The sequence below is a fragment of the Cervus canadensis genome, chromosome 17 (genome assembly GCF_019320065.1).
Source record: "Cervus canadensis isolate Bull #8, Minnesota chromosome 17, ASM1932006v1, whole genome shotgun sequence".
In the NCBI taxonomy this organism is placed as follows: Eukaryota; Metazoa; Chordata; class Mammalia; order Artiodactyla; family Cervidae; genus Cervus; species Cervus canadensis.
In genome coordinates, this window is record NC_057402.1 from 63,314,598 (window position 1) to 63,337,269 (window position 22,672).

The 22,672-nt window shown below is 37.2% G+C and overlaps 1 protein-coding gene across 17 annotated transcripts in view; it reads right to left on the reverse strand.

The window, feature by feature from the left end:
* MEF2A (myocyte enhancer factor 2A) overlaps positions 1–22,672 on the reverse strand; it is a 204,659-nt gene that overhangs the window by 94,799 nt on the left and 87,188 nt on the right. For all 17 annotated transcript variants that reach the window (XM_043434332.1, XM_043434346.1, XM_043434347.1 and 14 more), the window contains one exon: positions 1,743–1,934. In XM_043434332.1, the coding sequence (XP_043290267.1) occupies positions 1,743–1,796 (54 nt within the window). In that variant the 5' untranslated portion in view covers positions 1,797–1,934. The remainder of the gene's footprint in view (positions 1–1,742; positions 1,935–22,672) is intronic.

Here is a 22,672-nt window from a genome sequence, read left to right on the forward strand (position 1 = left end):
CAAAGTCAAGTGGGTCTTGGGCAGCATCACTATGAAAAAGATAGTGGAGGTGATAATTCCAGTTGAGCTATTTCACGTCCTGCAAGATGATGCTGTGAAAGTGCTGCACTCAATACGCCAGAAAATCTGGAAAACTGAGCAGTGGCCACAGGACTGGAAGAGGTCAGTTTTCATTCCAATCCCAAAGAAAGGCAATGCCAAAGAATGCTCAAACTACTGCACAACTGCACTCATCTCGCACACTAGCAAAGTAATGCTCAAAATTCTTCAAGCCAGACTTCAACAGTATGTGAACTGTTAACTTCCAGATGTTCAAGCTGGATTTAGAAAAGGCACTGGAACCAGAGATCAAATTGCCAACATCCACTGAATCATCGTAAAAGCAAGAGAGTTCCAGAGAAACATCTACTTTTGTTTTATAAACTATGCCAAAGCCTTTGACTGTGTGGATCACAACACACTGTGGGAAATTCTTAAACAGATGTGAATACCAGACCACCTGACCTACCTCCTGAGAAATCTGTACGCAGATCAAGAAGCAACAGTTGGAACTGGACATGGGACAACAGACTGGTTCCAAATCAGTAAAGGAGTATGTCAAGGCTATATATTGTCACCCTGCTTACTTACCTTACATGAAGAGTACATCATGCAAAATGCCGAGCTAGAAGAAGCACAAACTGGAATCAAGATTGCCGGGAGAAATATCAATAACCTCAGATATGCAAATGACACCAGACATATGGCAGAAAGAGAAGGCGAACTAAAGAGTCTCTTGATGAAAGTGAAAGAGGACGGTGAAAAAGTTGACTTAAATTCAGAAAACTAAGATCATGCATCTGGTCCCATCACTTCATGGGAAATAGATGGGGAAACAAAGGAAACAGAGAAAGACTTTTATTTTGGGGGGCTCCAAAATCACTGCAGATGGTGACTGCAGCCATGAAATTAAGACACTTGCTCCTTGAAAGGAAAGCTATGACCAACCTAAGCAGCATATTAAAAAGCAGAGACATTATTTTGCCAACAAAGGTCTGTCTAGTCAAAGCTATGATTTTTCCAGTAGTCACATATGGATGCAAAAGTTGGACTGTAAAGAAAGCTGAGTGCCGAAGAATTGATGCTTTTTAATGTGATGTTGGAGAAGACTGCAAGGACATCCACCCAATCAATCCTAAAGGAAATCAGCCCTGAATATTCACTGGAAGGACGGATGCTGAAGCTGAAACTCCAATACTTTGGCCACCTGATGAGAAGAGCGGACTCATTTGAAAAGACCCTGATGCTGGGAAAGATTGAGGGCAGGAGGAGCAGGGGACAACAGAGGATGAGATGGTTGGATGGCATCACCAATGCGATGGACATGAGTTTGAGTAGGCTCCAGGAGTTGGTGATGGACAGGAAAGCCTGGTGTGCTGCAGTCCATGGGGTTGCGAAGAGTCGTACATGACTAAGCGACTGAACTGAAACCTACACCTTGGATGGTACCAGTGGAATTGCAGTGATTTTACTTTCCTATTTTGCTTATCTATGTTTCTATAATTAACAAAACAATTTCTATAATAATAATAAAAAAGTTACTCTAAAGCGTATGATGGAAAGTCAGAAATTTTGATAACTAAATATTTTAATGTAGTCCAGAAATAAAAATATTTAGAATTTAAATTAAAACACCATTCTATTCTACACTTTTTTTAAAAATGTACATCTATTAAAATAGATATGTTAAAATTTTCATTTACCTGTCGGTTCCTTTCATCCATTATGCGTGTGATTTGTATTTTCTTCCGCCCCATTTTCGGTCACCTTTCCTTCCTTATAGTCCAAATATTTAAATCAAAAATTAATTTTCTTTAATACCCTAATGCATGGTACACAGCTTCTATTTCTTCAGCTTCTAGTTTGAGGGCTACAGCCAAAATTTTCTATAAGATCTGAAAGAAAACACAAATTAGAAAGTTTACATTCTGTAGCACATCATGCAAATGTTATACAAATTTTAAACCTGCCTTTGACTATATTATTAGTTGAAATTTTTCACTACATAAAATTAGTAAACAAGTTGAAACCTTGTTAATTTTACCACAAAAATATATCCTGAAATTTTTCATGCCCCTAATTCTGGCTAAAAGAATGTAATTATAATAATTATAATCTTTTAAGTTTTTCCTTAATGCATATAATAACCGCAAATATCCTTAATGGCTTTTGATGGCGCCCAAGTCAAATGATGAACTAATAATCTACATTTGTAGCTCCAATCTGCTTTTACAAATTCTTCCAGCAAACTGCCCTAGCCACTAGCAAAATTACTATTTGTCAATCCACAAAGACATCATATGCTTTCATAATAATACATACCTAAATGAAACTATTCCTTTAGTCATTTAATTAACTCTTCCTCACCAATCAAGATTCAGTTCAAATGTCATCATCCTGGATGAATAAAAGACCAATAGCCCTTGGTAGAATAAACCACAGCATCTTATCCTGTACATAAGTCCAAAATCATTTACCTCTCAGACTGTGAATCTTTCAAGAATAATGATTTCCCCCCCATTTATCTCTATAAGAGAATGACTGGCAATGATACAATTTGTCATGCTCTGAATGATTGTTTCATCAAAACCACAATGCTATTAAAACTTAAATAATAAATATTTATAGAGGGGTGGGGGACAAATCTTAAAACAGTAATAAATTTTCAGAGGAATCTTCTGAAGTATTTTTTAACACTGTACATGTAACTCTGTAGAATTTGATAACTGTACCATGCAAATCCAGTGTTTGATTAAATCTGGCTTTTGCTCAAAAGCAGTGAGCTTTCAAGTTTTATTCATTATTATCTCAGCATTTCTTACATTTCTTCCCTTACTCATTGTTATTTCATTTATACAAATATTAATTGATAATCTACTAATAACTAACAACCTATGCAAAACAGGTACTTTGAAATACTGAACGAGGTACCTATGATAAAATGGTCAAGGAAAAAAGGCAAAATTTCTGACCTCACCGTTCAGGGTCTAGTAGGGGCAAACAGACATTAGTCAAACCATCATACAAATGAGTACATATAAAAACTCATTTATCTGACCTAAATTCATGGTCAGGGCAGGCTTCACTAAGAACTGCTTCATACTCAAACCAGAGTATGCAGGTGTTAATGCCAGACAGAGAATAGTATGCGCAGAAACTCTGTGCCAAGAAAGAGCAAGAAACATGAGAGGAACTGAAGGATGGCTAGTCACTTGTAGGAATCAATCAAAGAAGTAGCTGTGCTATAGAATGTCTGTTTCTTAACAGACTATAATATAAACCACAGAAGTTGGCTTATTCCAAATCATGTTCCCTAACAAATGACAGTGCACCCAATTCCCATTATGAAAACCTGCACTGTAGCAAGCAAGACAAATATTCACACGTTTCTCCGCTAATATGTTAAATTCTATAAGGTATATGCACTGTATTATCTTGTATGATCTGTATGATTCTAAACATATCTGAGCATTTTGCTTTTGACAACAGTGGAGTAGGTTGCTTCAAACCAGTATGTCCCTGAGAATCACTAGAAAAACAGAGCAAAAAGTAATCTGTTTAAAACTGAAGAACTTTCAAGACAGTGAGAATTTGCACAGAAATTCTTCTGAGACCTAGATGAAACAGGTGGGACCAGACTTAAGACTCACTGATTCTTAAAACATCAGCTGAGAGTCTGAGAAGCTAAGCAGAGCTTTCAACAGTTCTTTGCACAGGGGCACAAAAATTGAATTCAGGGTCTAGTTAGGAGGAACACCTTCAGTGCACACACTGGGCAGCTGGAGAGAATCCAGAGGACGACACCCTGTTTTATAAAGGCAAACCAGAAAGAGGACAGGCCACACAAGGAAAGAAGTACAGCTTCAAATCCCTTCAATCTGACCATATTAAGGTAATGTAGGCTACACCTAGTATCATTAGCCTAGCTGCATACCAATAAAATCTTCCCAAAAGGTTTTGGAAAAAGTAAATCTTATCAGCAAAAAGACCCCAAATTACAATTATCTTATCATTTTTCATATAAAAGTCTACAGAAAAAGAGCCCAATCAAGATCTGATTGAAAACTAAGACTTAAAATGGCACTAGAAATAGACCCATAGTAGATTCAGAACTAGCAGAAAACACTATTTTAATACACTATTGACCAGAGACATATTAACACATCTTTTGTTACCTGGATGATACTGACTGGAGATGTTTCAATATTCATACATAACAAATAATCAGCCACAGGGTTAGTTTCTGCAAAAATCCCCCAGTCAATAATGTGGTAAAATAAGCTCATTTAATGTGTTAAGAGGAGTTTTTTTCTTTCTTTTTAAGAATTTTAAACAATGCTAACAACATGGAAAATAGAAAAACACAATTTTAAAGACAGAAATTAAGAAACTGATGGATGACTTTAACATTAGGTTAAATACAACTGGAGAAAGAAGGATCCAGAAGACAGAAAAGAAGAACATACTTACCCTGAAGCCCAAAAAGACACAAAAATAGGAAATACAGAAAAATATGAAAAAATATGACACATGAAGAAAAGGTCCAAAATACACGTAACTAGAGCCCAGAAAGAAGGTAACCACATATGAGGGAGAAGAAATACTTAAGGGCCTGACAATTTAAAACTTTAAAAAAAAAAAAACAAAAAACTTAACAATGACATTGAGCCAGATTCAAGATCTAAACTCCCAAGCAAAACAAGTACAAAGGAAACCACACTTAGGGAAATCAAAGTAAAGGGGGAAAGGTGGAGGGATGGACAGAAACAAAGAGACAAAGACAGCCACAAACAGATGTTAGAAGCAGTCAGAATAAATTAAAGAATATTAACTCTAAGAGTTATCATCGGAAAAAAAAAAAGAGAGTTCCAGAAAAACATCTATTTCTGCTTTATTGACTATGCCAAAGCCTTTGACTGTGTGGATCACAATAAACTGTGGAAAATTCTGAAAGAGATATGAACACCAGCCACCTGACCTGCCTCTTGAGAAACCTGTATGCAGGTGAGGAAGCAACAGTTAGAACTGGACATGGAACAACAGACTGATTCCAAATAGGAAAAGGAAAAGGCTGTATACTGTCACCCTGCTTATTTAACTTACATGCAGAGTACATCATGAGAAACGCTGGGCTGGATGAAGCACAAGGTGGAATCAAGATTGCCAGGAGAAATATCAATAACCTCAGATATGCAGGTGACAACACCACCCTTATGGCAGAAAGTGAAGAACTAAAGCGCCTCTTGATGAAATTTAAAGAGGAGAGTGAAAAGTTGGCTTAAAGCTCAACATTCAGAGAACTAAGATCATGGCATCCAGTCCCATCACTTCATGGCAAATAGATGGGCAAACAGTGGAAACAGTGACTGACTTTATTTTTCTGGGCTCCAAAATCACTGCAGATGGTGATTGCAGCCATGAAATTGAAAGACGCTTACTCCTTTTAGTAAGGAGTAAGGAAGTACCTAAGGAAATACCCAAGGAAAGTTATGACCAACCTAGACAGCATATTTAAAAGCAGAGACATTACTTTGCCAACAGAGGTCCGTCTAGTCAAGGCTATGGTTTTTCCAGTAGTCATGTATGGATGTGAGCGTTGGACTTTGAAGAAAGCTGAGCACTGAACAATTGATGCTTTTGAACTGTGGTGTTGGAGAAGACTCTTGAGAGTCCCTTGGATGGTAAGGAGATCCAACCAGTCCATCCTAAAGGAAATCAGCCCTGAATATTCACTGGAAGGACTGTTGTTGAAGCTGAAACTCCAATACTTTGGCCACCTGATGAGAAGAGCTGCCTCATTTGAAAAGACCCTGATGCTGGGAAAGATTGAGGTCAGGAGAAGGGGACGACAGAGGATGAGATGGCTGGATGGCATCACTGACTCAATGGACGTGAGTTTGGGTGGACTCCGGGAGTTGGTGATGGACAGGGAGGCCTGGCGTGCTGCGGTTCATGGGGTCGAAAAGAGTCAGACACGACTGAGTGACTGAACTGAACTGAACTCAGAGTAACAGTAAGATACAGCTGGCTTTGAATAAACAATGGAAGACAGAGGACAACAAAATGATATCCTCAAAGTGCTGGGAACAGGGGAAATGTCAAAACAGAATTCTGTATCTGAAAAAACACCCTTCTGAAATGAAGACAAAATAGAGACATTTTTAGTCAAACAGAATCAGAGAGTCTGTCACCAGGAAGCACTGAAGAGACTTCTTCAAGTAGAAGGAAAAGAGGGATTCCAGATACAGCTCGGATATGCACCAAAAAATGAAATACATTGAACAGGGTAAATCTGTAACTCTAAATGAATACTGACTAAACAGAATAATGACAGTATTTTGTGGAATTTAAAATATTACAATGCACAACAATAACAGTACATAATTTGGAGGGGTAGTATTAATAAGCTAAAGTGTTCTAAATCCTTTCATTGACTAGGAAATGGAAAAAGTTCTCATTTACTTCAAATTTCAGTACATGAAAGATGTATGTGGTAATCTCTGGGATAACCACTAGGAGGTCAATTAGAGTATATATAGTTGTTCCTTGATATCTGTTCCAGGAACCTCAGAGGATACTAAAATTTGAGGATGCTAAAGTCCCTTATATAAAATGGCATAGCATTTGCATATAAAAACCACACATCCTCTCATACACTTTGTCACTCTTATTTTACTTATAATACCTAATAAAATGTAAATGCTATTAAATAGTTTCTGGCATGCAGTAAATTCAAGTTTTGCTCTGGGGAATTTTCTGGAATTTTTTCTGGTATATTTTCAACCCATAGTTAACTGATTCCACAGGTACAAAGTCCGTGGATATGAAGGGCTAACTGTATAGCTAACAAAGCTATTAATAACAGAGGGGGAAAAAGGATCAATAAATAATCCAAATTAGATTTTTAAAAAAACTAATTATAAGGTGATTATAGAGAATACATCTAAAATATGGGATTATGGAAAGAATAAGCATGAATAAAGATATATTTTGTAAGACACAAACCATAAGAAAGCTGTGGGGCTTTACTTTATCATAGAAAACTTTAATACATGAGGAAGATAAATATAGATACATGGGTAAAAATATAGTGGAATATTTCATTATAATAAATGTTCAATTTACCAGGAAGGTACCACAATTCCAAATTTGGAGCCTGGTAGGCTACAGTCCACAGGGTCGCAAAGAGTCAGACACGACTGAGCTACTTCACTCACTTCACAATAACACCAAAAGTCAGGTATCTTTTCCTGAAAAGCAGACATTCATTGCAAACTCCTTATCAGAAGCTGGTTTTTTCTGACTTTAAACATGAAAAATCATATAACATATCAACTAATACTCCTCAATCACTTCTCATTTAAACTTTAACTAAATATATTTGGGCTTCCCTAGTAGCTGGTTTTAGAAAAGGCAGAGGAACCAGAGATCAAATTGCCAGCATCTGCTGGATCATCGAAAAAGCAAGAGAGTTCCAGAAAAACATCTATTTCTGCTTTATTGACTACGCCAAAGCCTTCGACTGTGTGGATCACAACAAACTGTGGAAAATTCTGAAAGAGATGGGAATACCAGACCACCTGACCTGTCTCTTGAGAAACCTGTATGCAGGTCAGGAAGCAACAGTTAGAACTGGACATGGAACAACAGACTGATTCCAAATAGGAAAAGGAGAACATCAAGGTTGTATACTGTCACCCTGTTTATTTAAATTATATGCGAGTACATCATGAGAAACATTGGGCTGTAAGAAGCACAAGCTGGAATCAAGATTGCTGGGAGAAATATCAATAACCTCAGATATGTAGATGACACCACCCTTATGGCACAAAGTGAAGAAGAACTAAAAAGCCTCTTGATGAAAGTGAAAGAGGAGAGTGAAAAAGTTGGCTTAAAGCTTAACATTCAGAAAACTAAGATCATGGTATCTGGTCCCATCACCTCAGGGGAAATAGATGGGGAGACAGTAGAAACAGTGTCAGACTTTATTTTGGGGGGCTCCAAAATCACCGCAGATGGTGACTGCAGCCATGAAATTAAAAGACGCTTACTCCTTGGAAAGAAAGTTTTGACCAACCTAGATGGCATATTAAAAAGCAGAGACATTACTTTGCCAACAAAGGTCCATCTGGTCAAGGCTATGGTTTTTCCAGTGGTCATGTATGGATTTGAGAGTTGGACTGTGAAGAAAGCTGAGCACCGAAGAATTGATCCTTTTGAACTGTGGTGTTGGAGAAGACTCTTGAGAGTCCCTTGGACTGCAGGGAGATCCAACCAGTCCATCCTAAAGGAGATCAGTCCTGGGTGTTCATTGGACGGACTGATGCTGAAGCTGAAACTCCAATACTTTGGCCACCTCATGCGAAGAGTTGACTCGTTGGAAAAGACCCTGATGCTGGGAGGGATTCAGGGCAGGAGGAGAAGGGGACGACAGAGGATGAGATGGCTGGATGGCATCACCGACTGGATGGGCATGAGTTTGAGTCAACTCCAGGAGTTGGTGATGGACAGGGAGGCCTGGCGTGCTGCGATTCATGGGGTCGTAAAGAGTCAGACATGACTGAGCGACTGAACTGAACTGAACTGAGTAGCTCAGATGGAAAAGTATCTGCCTGCAATGCAGGAGACCTGGGTTCAATTCTGGGGTCAGGCAGATCCCCTGGTGAAGGAAATGGCAACCCACTCTAGTATTCTTGCCTGGAGAATCCCACTCAAGGAACAGCCTGGTGGGCTACAATCCATGGGGTCGCATAGAGTCGGACACAACTGAATGGCTAACACACACAAATATATAAAATATCCATTTGTCAAAGTAAATTATCATGGTTAGGATGTAAAATGCACATTATATGACTTCACATGCAGTAACTTTGCTTTCCTTCTACACAATTTAACATTTTCTCAGCATGTTTGGTGCATTCTACAAATCTAAGCAAAATCAAGGGCCAAATATGAAAGGCAATTAGAAATTTATTCAAGATTAACACACCACCTAGCAGAAGACTTTACTCCAGACCTTTAAGGAAATTTTTAGTTTTTATGAAAAAATGATACTTCAGTGGTTACATTTCTCACATCTTTGGTGCTTCTGTCCCTAATAGCACCAGTCAACAACACCACAACCACATGGAAACATATTTTTGGAAGCAAAACTTTAATTTTCTACAACATATACTATGGATAATGAAAATTTAAGGACTACTTGTTTCCTATTTTTTTTTTTCCTTAGAATGGAATCCACTGTGTTGAAGACTTGATATGATGTGATTGTCTAACCTTTTTTTTTTGAAATTAGAATAAAATCTATTGTGACCATGATCATTGAAAGGGTTTGTTTGGCAAGTTATGTTTTATTTGTGAGGTTGTTTTTTTTTTTTAATCAAGGTAACTAAACAACTGGTTTATTCAACTTCATTATATTGTCTTTTTCTTACTGATAATACCTGTAACCCATGGAGAATTAGATCAGTTAACTTGATAAATTCCACGTGCATTTTATTTCCTAGTGAATTGTGTAAACTTTATTTTTGTTGATGATTATATGTTAAATCAATGTTACGTTCTCATACCACTTCTTGAGAAGGAGGTTCTAATTTGAAACTGTATCATTTCCTTCAAAATGAAGGGCAAGTGCTTAGCTAAATAAAAGATTGATGACATCTTTTAAACCATTTCTTCCTCACTATGTCTCATTACAATAAAACCTGTCAAATCCTTTTGAAAAAAAAAAAAAAAAAGATTAACACACATGGCAGATAATAGCTCAAAGACTTACAATACCCAGTTCAGTCACTCAGTCATGTCCGACTCTTTGCGACCCCATGAATCGCAGCACGCCAGGCCTCCCTGTCCATCACCAACTCCCGGAGTCCACCCAAACTCATGCCCATCGAGTTGGTGATGCCATCCAGCCATCTCATCCTCTGTCGTCCCCTTCTCCTCCTGCCCCCAATCCCTCCCAGCATCAGGGTCTTTTCCAACGAGTCAACTCTTCGCATGAGGTGGCCAAAGTATTGGAGTTTCAGCTTCAGCATCAGTCCTTCCAATGAACACCCAGGAAGACTCCTTTAGGATAGACTGGTTGGATCTCCTTGCAGTCCAAGGGACTCTCAAGAGTCTTCTCCAACACCACAGTTCAAAAGGATCAATTCTTCGGTGCTCAGCTTTCTTCACAGTCCAACTCTCATATCCATACATGACCACTGGAAAAACCATAGCCTTGACCAGACGGACCTTTGTTAGCAAAGTAATGTCTCTGCTTTTTAATATGCTGTCTAGGTTGGTCAAAACTTTCTTTCCAAGGAGTAAGCGTCTTTTAATTTCATGGCTGCAGGCACCATCTACAGTGATTTTGGAGCCCAGAAAAATAAAGTCAGCCACTGTTTCTCCATCTGTTTGCCATGAAGTGATGGGACTGGATGCCATGATCTTAGTTCTCTGAATGTTGAGCTTTAAGCCAACTTTTCACTCTCCTCTTTCACTTTCATCAAGAGGCTTTTTAGTTCTTCTTCACTTTCTGCCATAAGGGTGGTGTCATCTGCATATCTGAGGTTATTGATATTTCTCCCAGCAATCTTGATTCCAGCTTATGCTTCTTACAGCCCAGCGTTTCTCATGATGTACTCTGCATACAAGTTAAATAAGCAGGGTGACAATATACAGCCTTGACGTACTCCTTTTCCTATTTGGAACCAGTCTGTTGTTCCATGTCCAGTTCTAACTGTTGCTTCCTGACCTGCATACAGGTTTCTCAAGAGACAGGTCAGGTGGTCTGGTATTCCCATCTCTTTCAGAATTTTCCACAGTTTATTGTGATCCACACAGTCAAAGGCTTTGGCGTAGTCAATAAAGCAGAAATAGATGTTTTTCTGGAACTCTCTTGCTTTTTCGATGATCCAGCGAATGTTGGTAATTTAATCTCTGGTTCCTCTACCTTTTCTAAAACCAGCTTGAACATCTGGAAGTTCACGGTTCATGTATTGCTGAAGCCTGGCTTGGAGAATTTTGAGCATTACTTTACTAGCATGTGAGATGAGTGCAACTGTGCAGTAGTTTGAGCATTCTTTGGGCTTGCCTTTCTTACAATACTAAGCCTTACTTAATTTTGCCTTACTATCTTTCTTACTGCCAGCAACATTAGAGATGCACAATCCTTTCATTTTGTTGTTGTTCAGTTGCTAAGTTATGTCTAACTCTGTGACCCCATGGACCGCAGCACACGAGGCTTCCCTATCCTTCACTATCTCCTGGAGTTGGCTGAAACTCATGCCCATTGAGTTGGTGATGCTATCCAACCATCTCATCCTCTGTCATCTCCTTCTCCTTTTGGTGACACTCAGCAGATGCTTCAAAATGTCTCCAAGTGCTTCTAATATTTAAGAAATTTCACTTGGAGGGTAATTTGTGACCTCCCTCATAGACTAATTTGTTAAAATATTGCATTAAATTTTATAGATGCAAAAACCATTTTTCTCTAAATAAACTTAAACTAATAAATAAGGGTACAGTATATAAAGTCAACATGAATAGAACTATGTGAAGTCCACAATTCTAACAAGTTGATTTTAACATAGCTTTCTCAGTAATTGAAGGAACAAGCATGCCAAAATAAGAACAAGCAGACCAGAAGACACAGGAAAAGATTTGAACTTTACAATGAACAACCTGACACATAGAAACTATACCTAACAAATTCAGAAAATAACACCTTGATAAATGCATAAAAAACATTTACCAAAAGTGACCACAAGCTGGAGCAAAACTAGGTGTTAACAAATTTCAAAGGACAGGCATGCTTCTGAGATCTCAGACACATTAAACCATGAATTAATAACAATATAAGAAAATCCTTATATATGTGAAGATTAAACAATAAACCTCTCGACAGCCCATGAGTAAAAGGAGAAATCATACGGCGAGCAAAAAAAAATTTTAATGGAATGTTTTTAAAATACTTCCTATCAAAATGTATAGGACACAGCTGAAACTGTTCTTAAGAAGAAAATTTTTAGCTTTAAAATACATATTTAGTAGAAAGGCCAAAGACCACTGTTCTAAGTAACCATCTTAAAGAGTTACAAAAAAGAAAAGAAAAACTGAACTCCAAAACAGAATAAATGATAAAGTAAAGGTAACAGCAAAAAGTAACAAAATAGAAAATAAACATACAACAGAGATCGACAAAGCCAAAAGCTAGTTATTTGAAAAACTAGTATTAATTGATAAACTTCTGAAAATAGTATCAGAGGGAAAAAGGAAGCAATCCAAAACCTATCTGGTCCCAAAAGTCTTACATAAAGAAACCTGAACTGTCCTATACATACATTTATCACATGAAAATTGATACAAACAATAAAAATGTGACTGTAAATTATGTATTAGCATGAAATTAAATTGGCATACATATCTCTAACCACTACCTGCTGTTATGTCCAACTCACACACTCTAATAACCTAACTCCAACATTCTTTTGATCCCATTAGGTCCTACAATTTATTAAGCTTATCACATTTCATTGTCCCTCACCCACTTTATGTGGATATACCTCCTTACCCAGTTTAATTTTCATATATTCTTACTCCTTTGGCTCCGACTATCCCTCCTATGCCCATATTTCCTGGGGAAAAAGCCACCCCTGCCAAGGACGGCTTGCTCCCACATAGCTGAATATGGCTGAAAAATAAACAACCATGCTAATTAATCTGACTAAATTCATGAAGGTCATGAACCTCAAACCTTAAATATTCCCTTCATACTCCCTAACACTCTTCTATTTCCCAACTTCCTAGCTGATTATTTAATACCATATTATATCTCCTCACATCTGTAACACTCATCCTTAACCCTCTCTTTCAGGTGATGACTTTGCTACCTACTCTAGTGACAGGAACAAAAAAAAAGCGCAATCAGAACAGAAGTTCCTCAAATTCCTGCTATCACAACTATCAACCCACCAGAATCTGTCTCATATACTCTACCTTCCTTCTTTTTAAAATCTTGGCTCAAACAATTCTTCTTTTCTTTCCTTCAATGTCAATTTTTCTCCCATATTGAAGAGTTCCCAGTGGCAAAAAAAATAAAAGATGCTATTATTTCACTTACCTAAAACACAACACAGAAAACAAACAAAAAATCTTGGACCTGAGAAAAATTTAATACATTAAGTGATAAATTAATGTTTGCTGATTCTCAGAAGTTCCAATTCTGTAAAGATGTCAATTCTCCCCAAACTAAGACTCCACACAATCCCAGTCAAAATACCAGCAGGTTTTCTTTTACCATATGCAGAAACTGACAATAATAATCTAAAATTCACTTGGAAATACAAAGTTATAAGAATAGTGAAGGCTACCTTGAAGGATAAAGCTTAAAGACTCACATATCATCATTTACCACAGTGGTCCCCAACCCCAAGGTCACAGACTGCTACTAGTCTGTGGCCTGTTAAGAACTGGGCTGCACAACAGGAGGTGAGTGGAGAGGAAGCGAGTGAAGCTTCATCTATATTTATGGCCAATCTTCACTGCTCGCATTACCACCTGAACTCTGCCTCCTGTCAGATCGGAAGCAGCATTAGCTTCTCATAGGAGAGCAAACCCTACAGTGAACTGTGCGTACAAGGGATTTAAGTTGTGCACTCCTTATGAGAATTAAAGCCTGGTGATCTGAGGTGGAGCTGAGGCACTGCGGAGGGGCTGCAAATACAGATTATCATTAGCAGAGAGGTTTGACTGCAGAGTCATAAAAAATGAACTGCTTGCAGACACGTATCAAAACCCAATCAGTGAGTGGCAAGTGACAATCAAGCTGCACCTGCTAGCAGGCTATGCAGTGACAAGTGAGTAGATGTATCTCCATTGTACAGCTGCATCTGGGGGTGGGCTTTAAGGCAGAATCCGGTATTATTTTACTCTGCACGTGGCCTGCCCATTATCTTATTTACCTCTTCTATCTGCATCTCTTTCCTGCACTGCACACTTGTCTCAGTCATAGTTTTGGTAAGCCCACAAGCTAATCCTAGCCAAAATGAGTAAAATAAACAAACAAACAAACAAAAATCACTGGAAAGCCACATTGCAAAGGGGAAAGAACCAGTGATGAGACAGCAGAAGATTCTACGACTGTTAACAAAAAGAAAACTGCATTTAAAAGGAAATACCAAGAATCCTATTTAAATTATGGTTTCATTTCAACAGGTGATTCACATTCTCCAAGCCTGCTTTGCATAGTATGTGGCAACTGGCTACACAACAAAGCCATGAAACATTCCAAATTGCTCTGCCTCCTAGAGACCAAGCACCCTGCATTAAGACAAGTCTTTAGAATTTTTCAAAAGAAAAAAATGTGAACAAAACAAAACAGGAACAATTACTGAAGGCCACCACTTCTTCAAATATGTCTGCACTGAGAGCATCATTCTTAATGGTTTATCTCATTGCTAAAGCTAAGAAGCCCCTTACTATTGGTGAAGAGTTGATCCTGCCTGCTGATAAGGACATTCATTGTGAACTTTCAGCAGAGGCTGCAGTTCAAAAGGTGAAAGTGTTCTCTTTTTGACTAGCACCAAAACTAAACAAACTGATGAAAACAGCAAAGAATACTGAGGCAGAGTTGTCAGGGAGGGTTAATGAGTCACGTGGTACTCAACTGAGGTTGACAAGTCTACTAGTGTTGACAGCAAGGCAATAATGCTTGTTTTCATGCAATATATTTTTCAGGAGGATGTGCATAAGGATATATTATGTGCACTTTTGTTGCCAACCAACACCACAGCTGCAAGTCTTTGAATGACTACATATCAGGAAAACTGAACTGGTCATTTTTTGTCGGTATTTATATGGATGGAGCAGCTGCCATGAATGGATGGCTTTATGGTTTCACTAGTCAGGTCAAAGAGGTTGCTTTCAAATGTGAGTCTACACACTGCATCATCCATAGCAAAATGCTGGCTAGCAAAAAAATGCCACCTGAACTTAACAGTGTTTTGTAGGATGTGATTAAAATTATCAATCACATTAAAGTACATGTGATTAAAATTATTAACCACATTAAAGTACATGGCCTTAACTCACATCTGTTCACGTAACTGTGTGAGGAGATGAATACAGAGCACGTATGTTTTCTCTTATACACAGATGGCTTTCTAAAGGTAGATTACTGGCTTGAGTTCTCGAGTTATGAGAGCTGCTCTAGAGATTTCTTTTGGAAAAACAGTCACCACTAGCAATACATTTCAGTGACACAGAATGGGTCGCAAAACCTGCTTACTCGTGTGACATATTAAACCTCCTCAGTTAACTCAATCTGTCACTTCAGGGGAGAAACAAGACTGTTCAAGTCAGCAGAAAAAATGTCTGTGTTCAAAGTCAAACTGGAATTATGGGTCAATGAGTGAACACTGGGGTTTTTGACGTATTTCAAACATTAGCAGAGATTTTGAAAGAGACTGAGTCAGGGTCTTCTTTCTCCCATCTGGTGCATGATCACCTATGCTAGCTTTCAAGAGTCAGAGCATTCATTACTTCCCAAACACAAAAGACCTCTGAACTGGGAAGGAACAGATCCAAAACCCATTTGTGAATAAGCCAGGTGAGTCGACTTTGTCTCTGCTAGAAGAGCATCAACTGCTTGATGCTGCAAATGATGGCAGTCTTTAAAGTATGTTTCAGACAACTTCAGATCTCCATGTCTGGAATTAAAGTCAAGGCAGCATATCCTGAGACTGCCACAAAAGTAATGAAAAGCCTGCTTCCATTTCCAACATCCTCTCTTTGTGAAGTGGGGTTTTCTGCAGTGACAGCAACCAAAACAAGGTTATGGAGACTGAATATACCATCACCCCCAAGAAGGGACTGTCTAGTTGCAAGAAACCAAGTTCAAGGCTCCCACTGCCTCTGCATTATGGTGATTTGTATAATTACTTCATTACATATCATAATGTAGTAATAAAAGAAATAAAGTACACAGTAAATGCAATGAAACCGAATAATCCCAAAACCAACTCCCACCTCCCACAAAACCAGTCTGTGGTGCCAAGAAGGTGAGGGACCCCTGATTCACCAGGCTTATTATAAAGCTTAAGTAATTAACTGTTCTGAAAAGAAAACTCAAGGCTAATAGAAGAAAAGAAATAGTAAACATCAGAACAGAGACAGTGAATAGAAAAAGAAGAATAAAAAGAAAAAATCAATAAAGCCAAAAATTGGTTTTGAAAAAAGGTTTACAAAAAGGAACAAACCTTTAGCTACATGGGTTTTGAAAGAAGACTCAAATAAAACATCAGAAATGAAAGTGGAGACAATATTACTTACCAGAAATAAACATGACAGTAACAGACTACTATAACAAAAGTATGCCAACAAATGAAATAAACTAGATAAAACAGACAAATTCCTAGAAACATAAAACCTAAACAGAAAAAAGAAAGAAAAGCTGAATAGACCTACAACTAGTAAGAAGGCCAAATAAGTAATCAAAAATCTCCTAACAAAGAAAAGCACTCAATCTGATGGCTTCACTGGTGGGTTCTACCAAAGATTTAAAGAAGAGCCAACAACAATCCTTCTCAGACTCTTCCTGAAAACTGAAGAGGAAGAAACATTTCCTAAGGTCAGCTTTCACAATAAACCAAAGACACTACAAGGAAAGTACAGATCCATATCCCTATGAACAGTGATGCAAAAACCCTGAACAAAATGCCAGCAAACTAAATTCAGCAGCATAGTAAAAGGATTGAACACCAAGACAAAGTGGGATCTGTTGCTGGAATTCAAGAATAGTTCAACATACTAAAATTAATCAATGTGATATGCCATGTTAAAAAAATGAAGGAGAAAAACCACATAATCATCTCAATTGATGCAGAAAAAGGATTTGACAAAACACACTACAATTTTATGATTTTAAAAAAAAATCCTACTAGGGACAGAAAGAAACTACCTCAACATAATAAAAATATATAAGAGAAAGCTCCAACAGCTTACACCATACTCGATGGCGTAGGGCTGAAAGCTTTTCCTCTAAGTTCAGGAAGAGGACAAGGATGATGACTTTTGCCACTTCTATTCAATAATGTAGTAGAAGTTCCAGCCAGAGCAAAACATCAAGAAAAACAAATAAAAAGCATCCAAACTGTAAAGAAAAAAGCCTAATTATCTGTTTGAAGATGATATGATCATATATATAGGGTTCCCAAAAGATTACACAAAAAACCTTGCTCAATAAATTCACCAAAAAAGTAGAATACAAAATCAAGACACAAAAATCCGCTGCATTTCTATACACTAACACTAAACAGCTTGAAATAAAAATCATTCCATGCACAATAGCATCAAAAAGAATAAAATATTCAGGAATAAACTTAGTCAAGGAAGTGCACACTGAAAACTAAAAAAGACTGATGAAAGGAAATTTTTAAAAAGCACAATAAAAAAATCTCATGTAAAGACTTAATTTTGTTAACATACCAATAACACTCAAAGTAATCTACAAATTCAATGCAATCCCTATCAAAACCCCAATGATTTCTTTGTAGAAATAGGAAAAACATTCCAAAAATTCATATGTTATATCAAGAAACAGCCAAAACAGTATTGAAAAGGAAAAAATTGGAAGTCATACCGACTAACATCAAATTTTCCACAAAGCTACAATAATCAAGACAGTATAGCACTGGCATAAGAACATACAGACCAAAGGAACAGAACAAAAAGCCCAAAAATAAATCCATGCATGCAAGGTCAAATGTCAAAAAGTGTCAGTGGATGCTATTAACATAATAAAACAGCAACCCACAGAATGGGAGGAAATAATTTTTTATTACATATCTGATATGAGATTAATATCTAGAATATGTAGAGAATCCTTAAAACTCCACACAAAAAAAGCCCATTTTAAAAACAGGCAAAGGACCTGGGGAGACAGTTCTTTAAAGAAGATACACAAATGGCCAGTAAGCCCATGAAAAGATGTTCAACATCACTAACCTTTTGGCAAATGCATATCATGAGATAACACTTCACACCCATTTGGATAGCTATTTTATCACACAAACAAAAAATATAAAACAGAAAACCAGTGTTAAGGCAGATGTGGAAAAACTGGAACCCTTATGCATTGTTTTGGGGAATCTGAAATGGTATAGTTGCTGTGAAAAACTGTATGGCTCTTACTAAAAAATTTAACATAGGATCACTACTAATCCAGCAATCCTACTTCGAGGTATACACACAAAAGAATTGAAAGCAAGGACTTGAATAACATATCTGTACACCAATGTTCACAGGAGCATTATTCACAATAGTCAAGAGATAAAAACAACTGAAATGTCCACTGGAAGATGAACAAAGCAGCTTAACATGGTGTCTGTATACACACACACACACACAGGAATCTTTTTCAGCCTTAAAAAAAGGAAATCATATCACATACTACAACAAGGATGAACCTTGAAAATATTACACTAAGTGAAATAAGCCAGCCGCAGACAGACAAATACTGTGTAATTCCACTTATATGATATTCCCAGAGTAGTCAAATTCAGAGACAGAAAATAAAATGGTAGTTGCCAGAGATGGAAGGGATAAGGAATAGAAGAATGAATGAGGTATTAGTGTTTAATAGATACAGTGTCAGTACCAGATGATGAAAGAGTTCTGGAGATGGACTGTGGTGATCACTGCTTAGAAATGCCACTGGACTGAAAATTTATGAATAGTTAAGATGGTAAATACTGTGTTACATTCACTCTTGCCATCTCCTGTTTGACCACTTCCAATTTAACTTCAGCCATAAATCTAACATTACAGGTTCCTATGCAATACCGTTCTTTATAGCACTGGAATTTACTTCCACCACCAGTCACATCCACAACTGGGCACTGTTTTTGCTTTGGCTCAGCCTCTTCATTCCTTCTGGAGCTACTTCTCCACTCTTCTCCAGTAGTATATTGGACACCTACTGACTTGGGAGAAGGAAATGGCAACCCACTCCAGTATTCCTGCCTGGAAAATCCCACGAACGAAGGAGCCTGGTGGGCTACAGTCCACGGGGTCGCAAAGAGTCGGACACGACTGAGGGACTTCACTTTCACCGACCTGGAGGGTTCATCATTCAATATCATTGTATCTTTTTGGCTTTTTATACTGCTTATGTGGTTCTCAAGCCAAGAATGCTGAAGTTGTTGCCATTCCATCCTCCAGTGCACCACATTTGGTCAGAACTCTTCAGAATGACCCGACCATCTTCAGTGACCCTACACGGTATGGCTCATATTTCACTGAGTTACGCAAAGCTGTGATCCATGTGATCAATTTGGTTAGTTTTCTGTGATTATGGTTTTCATTTTGTCTGCCCTCTGATGGATGAGGATAAGAGGCGTGTGTAAACTTCCTGATGGGAGCGACTGGCTGTGGGGGAACTGGGTCTTGCTCTGGTGGGCAGGGCCATGCTCAGTAAATCTTTAATCCAATTTTCTGTTGGTGGGTGGGGTTGTGCCACCTCCCTGTAGTTTGGCCTCAGGCCAAATCCTCCAAAAGGATTTATGCCAGCCTAAGTAATTTTTGGTAAAATCAGGAACTGCATTCTTAAAAAGAGTCCCTATAGGTAACTTGGAATATAATCTTTAAAAACTGTGAATCAGTGCACTGTACACATGAAAATTTTATAATACTGTAAATCAAATAAACCTCAGTAACAATTTTTTTAAAAGATTTTAAAAAAATTCCCAATATGGGCTCTGCTATCCTAATTTAAGAGATATCATGGAATCTGGCACTCAGATTCAGATCAATTCATACTAACACTGATTACACATGTTCAGTCTTTTAAAATCAATTTACTATTTTAAAGAAATTTGTTGCTTAAGTAAATAAATATTTTAAGAGTGTGGACTTGAAACAGAAGGTAATCTTTACTTTTTAAACCTGGCCTTTCTTGATACCAACTTTTGACTTCATTATAATATCCCATTTTGGTGATTCTGGTAAATCAATTATTTATTATTTTCCAGAAGTTACTAAAATAATTATTACTTTGTAATAAAAGTAACTATGTACAATCAACAACTGAATGTTTTTAATAAACAGGTATCTTATCAAGAGTAATCTCTAATGACTCATTACTCTGTTAAAAGAAGGGAACATAAAAATTCAATTTTGGATATAATAAACTTGAGACATTCATGTATCACACACTGAAAATGTCAAAAAGGAATCTAGATATAAGACTCAGACCTTAGAGCAAAAAATACACTTTGGGGAGTCATACAGGAAACAATGTGTTCACCTAAGGATAAAATGTAAAATGAACAGGGAGAGTGAAAGCCCCAAGGAACATTTATTATTATTGTTGCAAATGAACAGTCCAAAACTATCCTCAAGACATAAGGCTTTAAACAAGTTGGCCAACATTAAAAAAAAAAACAAAAATTTTTTTTAAAGAAATCAGACTGTCAGTTTCCCTTGAAAAAAACCATTCTACTTTTAAGAATTTATTCTAAGGAAATAGGTAAGACCAAGACAAAAAATATATACATATATGGATGTTCATCCCAATGCAACCAAAGTAGTGAAAACGTGGAGGGAAGATATATGCAAGCATATAGGAATGACCTGTTTATAAAATAAAATACCACAGCCATTAAAAAGGTTGAACATTTTACAGCAAATGTCCACAATATATTGTTGTGGGCAGAAAATATATAATTCTAGTATAATTTCTTTTAAATTCTGTAGGTATGGTATAAAAGAGGCACTGTATACTCATGTTAAGGAAACTAATAAATAACGTGTTGACACTTTTTAAAGATTATTTTCATTTTTTCTAAAATAAACATTATTGTGATAAAGAAAAAATTACAACAAAAACTAATGGCCACTTTTAAAAGTAAAAGAAAATTAAAAGTCTGAAAGATAGGAGGCATGAACTTTAAACATTACTGAAATGTTCCTTCTACTTTAGCATTTTGTACAATTTCCAGTTGTTCTTTCTTCATAACTTGCTTGGAATGTCGAGGCATTATTTGACTGAGAAGGTTTATTACAAGTGAAGTGAGAAAACGCGGATCCTAGACCCAAACAATGTCACTAAACTAGCTATGCAACCTTTGGTACATGACAATTTCTAAGTAACTTTTTATAACCAAAAAATTGAAATTATATATGCTATATGTACCACACAAGGCTAGAATACTATATATTTGCAAATATTTGAGGGAAATGACTTATTATTACTACTGACAAATATATCTCTAAGCATGGTATATAACATGTTATATATAACATTTATGGTTAGAAATGAGCAGTTTACTGTGTCTGCTATTTGATGTATTTACATCCCTGAAACGTATTTATACTTTTACTGCATATACAACAGAAATCAAGAGAATAGGTGAAAAACAGTAGGTATTAATAATTTTCTATAACTGAATGTCAAATTGGTATCTAAGGTTATACCTTATCAAAAGCAAATAAACATGAAATATATACTAGTAACATGTTACAATATATAGTAATATACTGTCTAATTTTATATAGGGTGTATATACACACACACATATATTTACGTATATATAGCTTGAAACTTTCTCCTTAGGCTCTCAGTAGATACTCTCACTTGACTTCTTACTTTTCCTATTTAATGAACAGAAGAGGAAGAAAGGGTGCTGAGTCAATACCACTACAGGACCTGTTTTAATTTAAACCTTATTTTTCACCAAACCTTAATCAAGCTGCTTAAAAAAGAGTAGAATACTATAATTTTCACGTTTCCTTAGAAATCATCTTGTATTATAAACCCTACCCCCTTCAGCAAAGAGACTGGTATCCAGCGATAAGAGTGAGCCCTCCAAAATCTCAGTTCCAACAGTCAGAACTTTTCTACTTTAACACAGCAGTTGTTTTTTGACTCATTCATATATTATCTTCTCAATGAGATTCACATACAATCTTCTCAAAGTGGAGCCAAGACTCAATCCAAGTCTATGTGACTCCATAACTGCACATTTACAGTTGTATTCTGCTGCTGTAGAATCAGAAGCTAAAGCCCACCATCTGCTTTCCCACAGAAGCTAGTTTCAGGAGCCAAGTACCAGCCTTGACCAGGAAGGGACCCTGGGTTCAGAAATCCCAGGTCAACAGTCTCGCTACTAGCCCAGCCTTACCAGAGAAACCCTCATCTCACTGTTGGCAAAGGAGCACTGTGGCAAAGAAGAAAAAACCAAGGACTACGAATCCCAGCTAGATCCTGAAACCTCACCACTACTCCCAGCTCCTCCCCTCCTCTTCTCCCCTTCCATCTGTAATGGCCACACCAGGGACACCACAGTCCTTTAAGCCGCAGCTGCTGTCTTCTTCTGCTTGCCCACACTTTGGGATACAGATCTTCCTTGACCTACTATACTACTCTTGCACAGTTTAAAATTCACATGTGTCTTAAAGTAAAGAGTGTCTTCAGCAGGTATACTAATGTCTGCAACCACTTAAGAGAAATTTTATTTTTAAACTTTTAGCATTTTCTCATAGTTTCTCATTCTCTCTTCCTCTCCCCTCATGGAATGAAGAATATTTTCTTATATAAACAAAGTACAGCTATCAAATTCAGAAAATATATCATTTATACAATACTTTAAAGTAC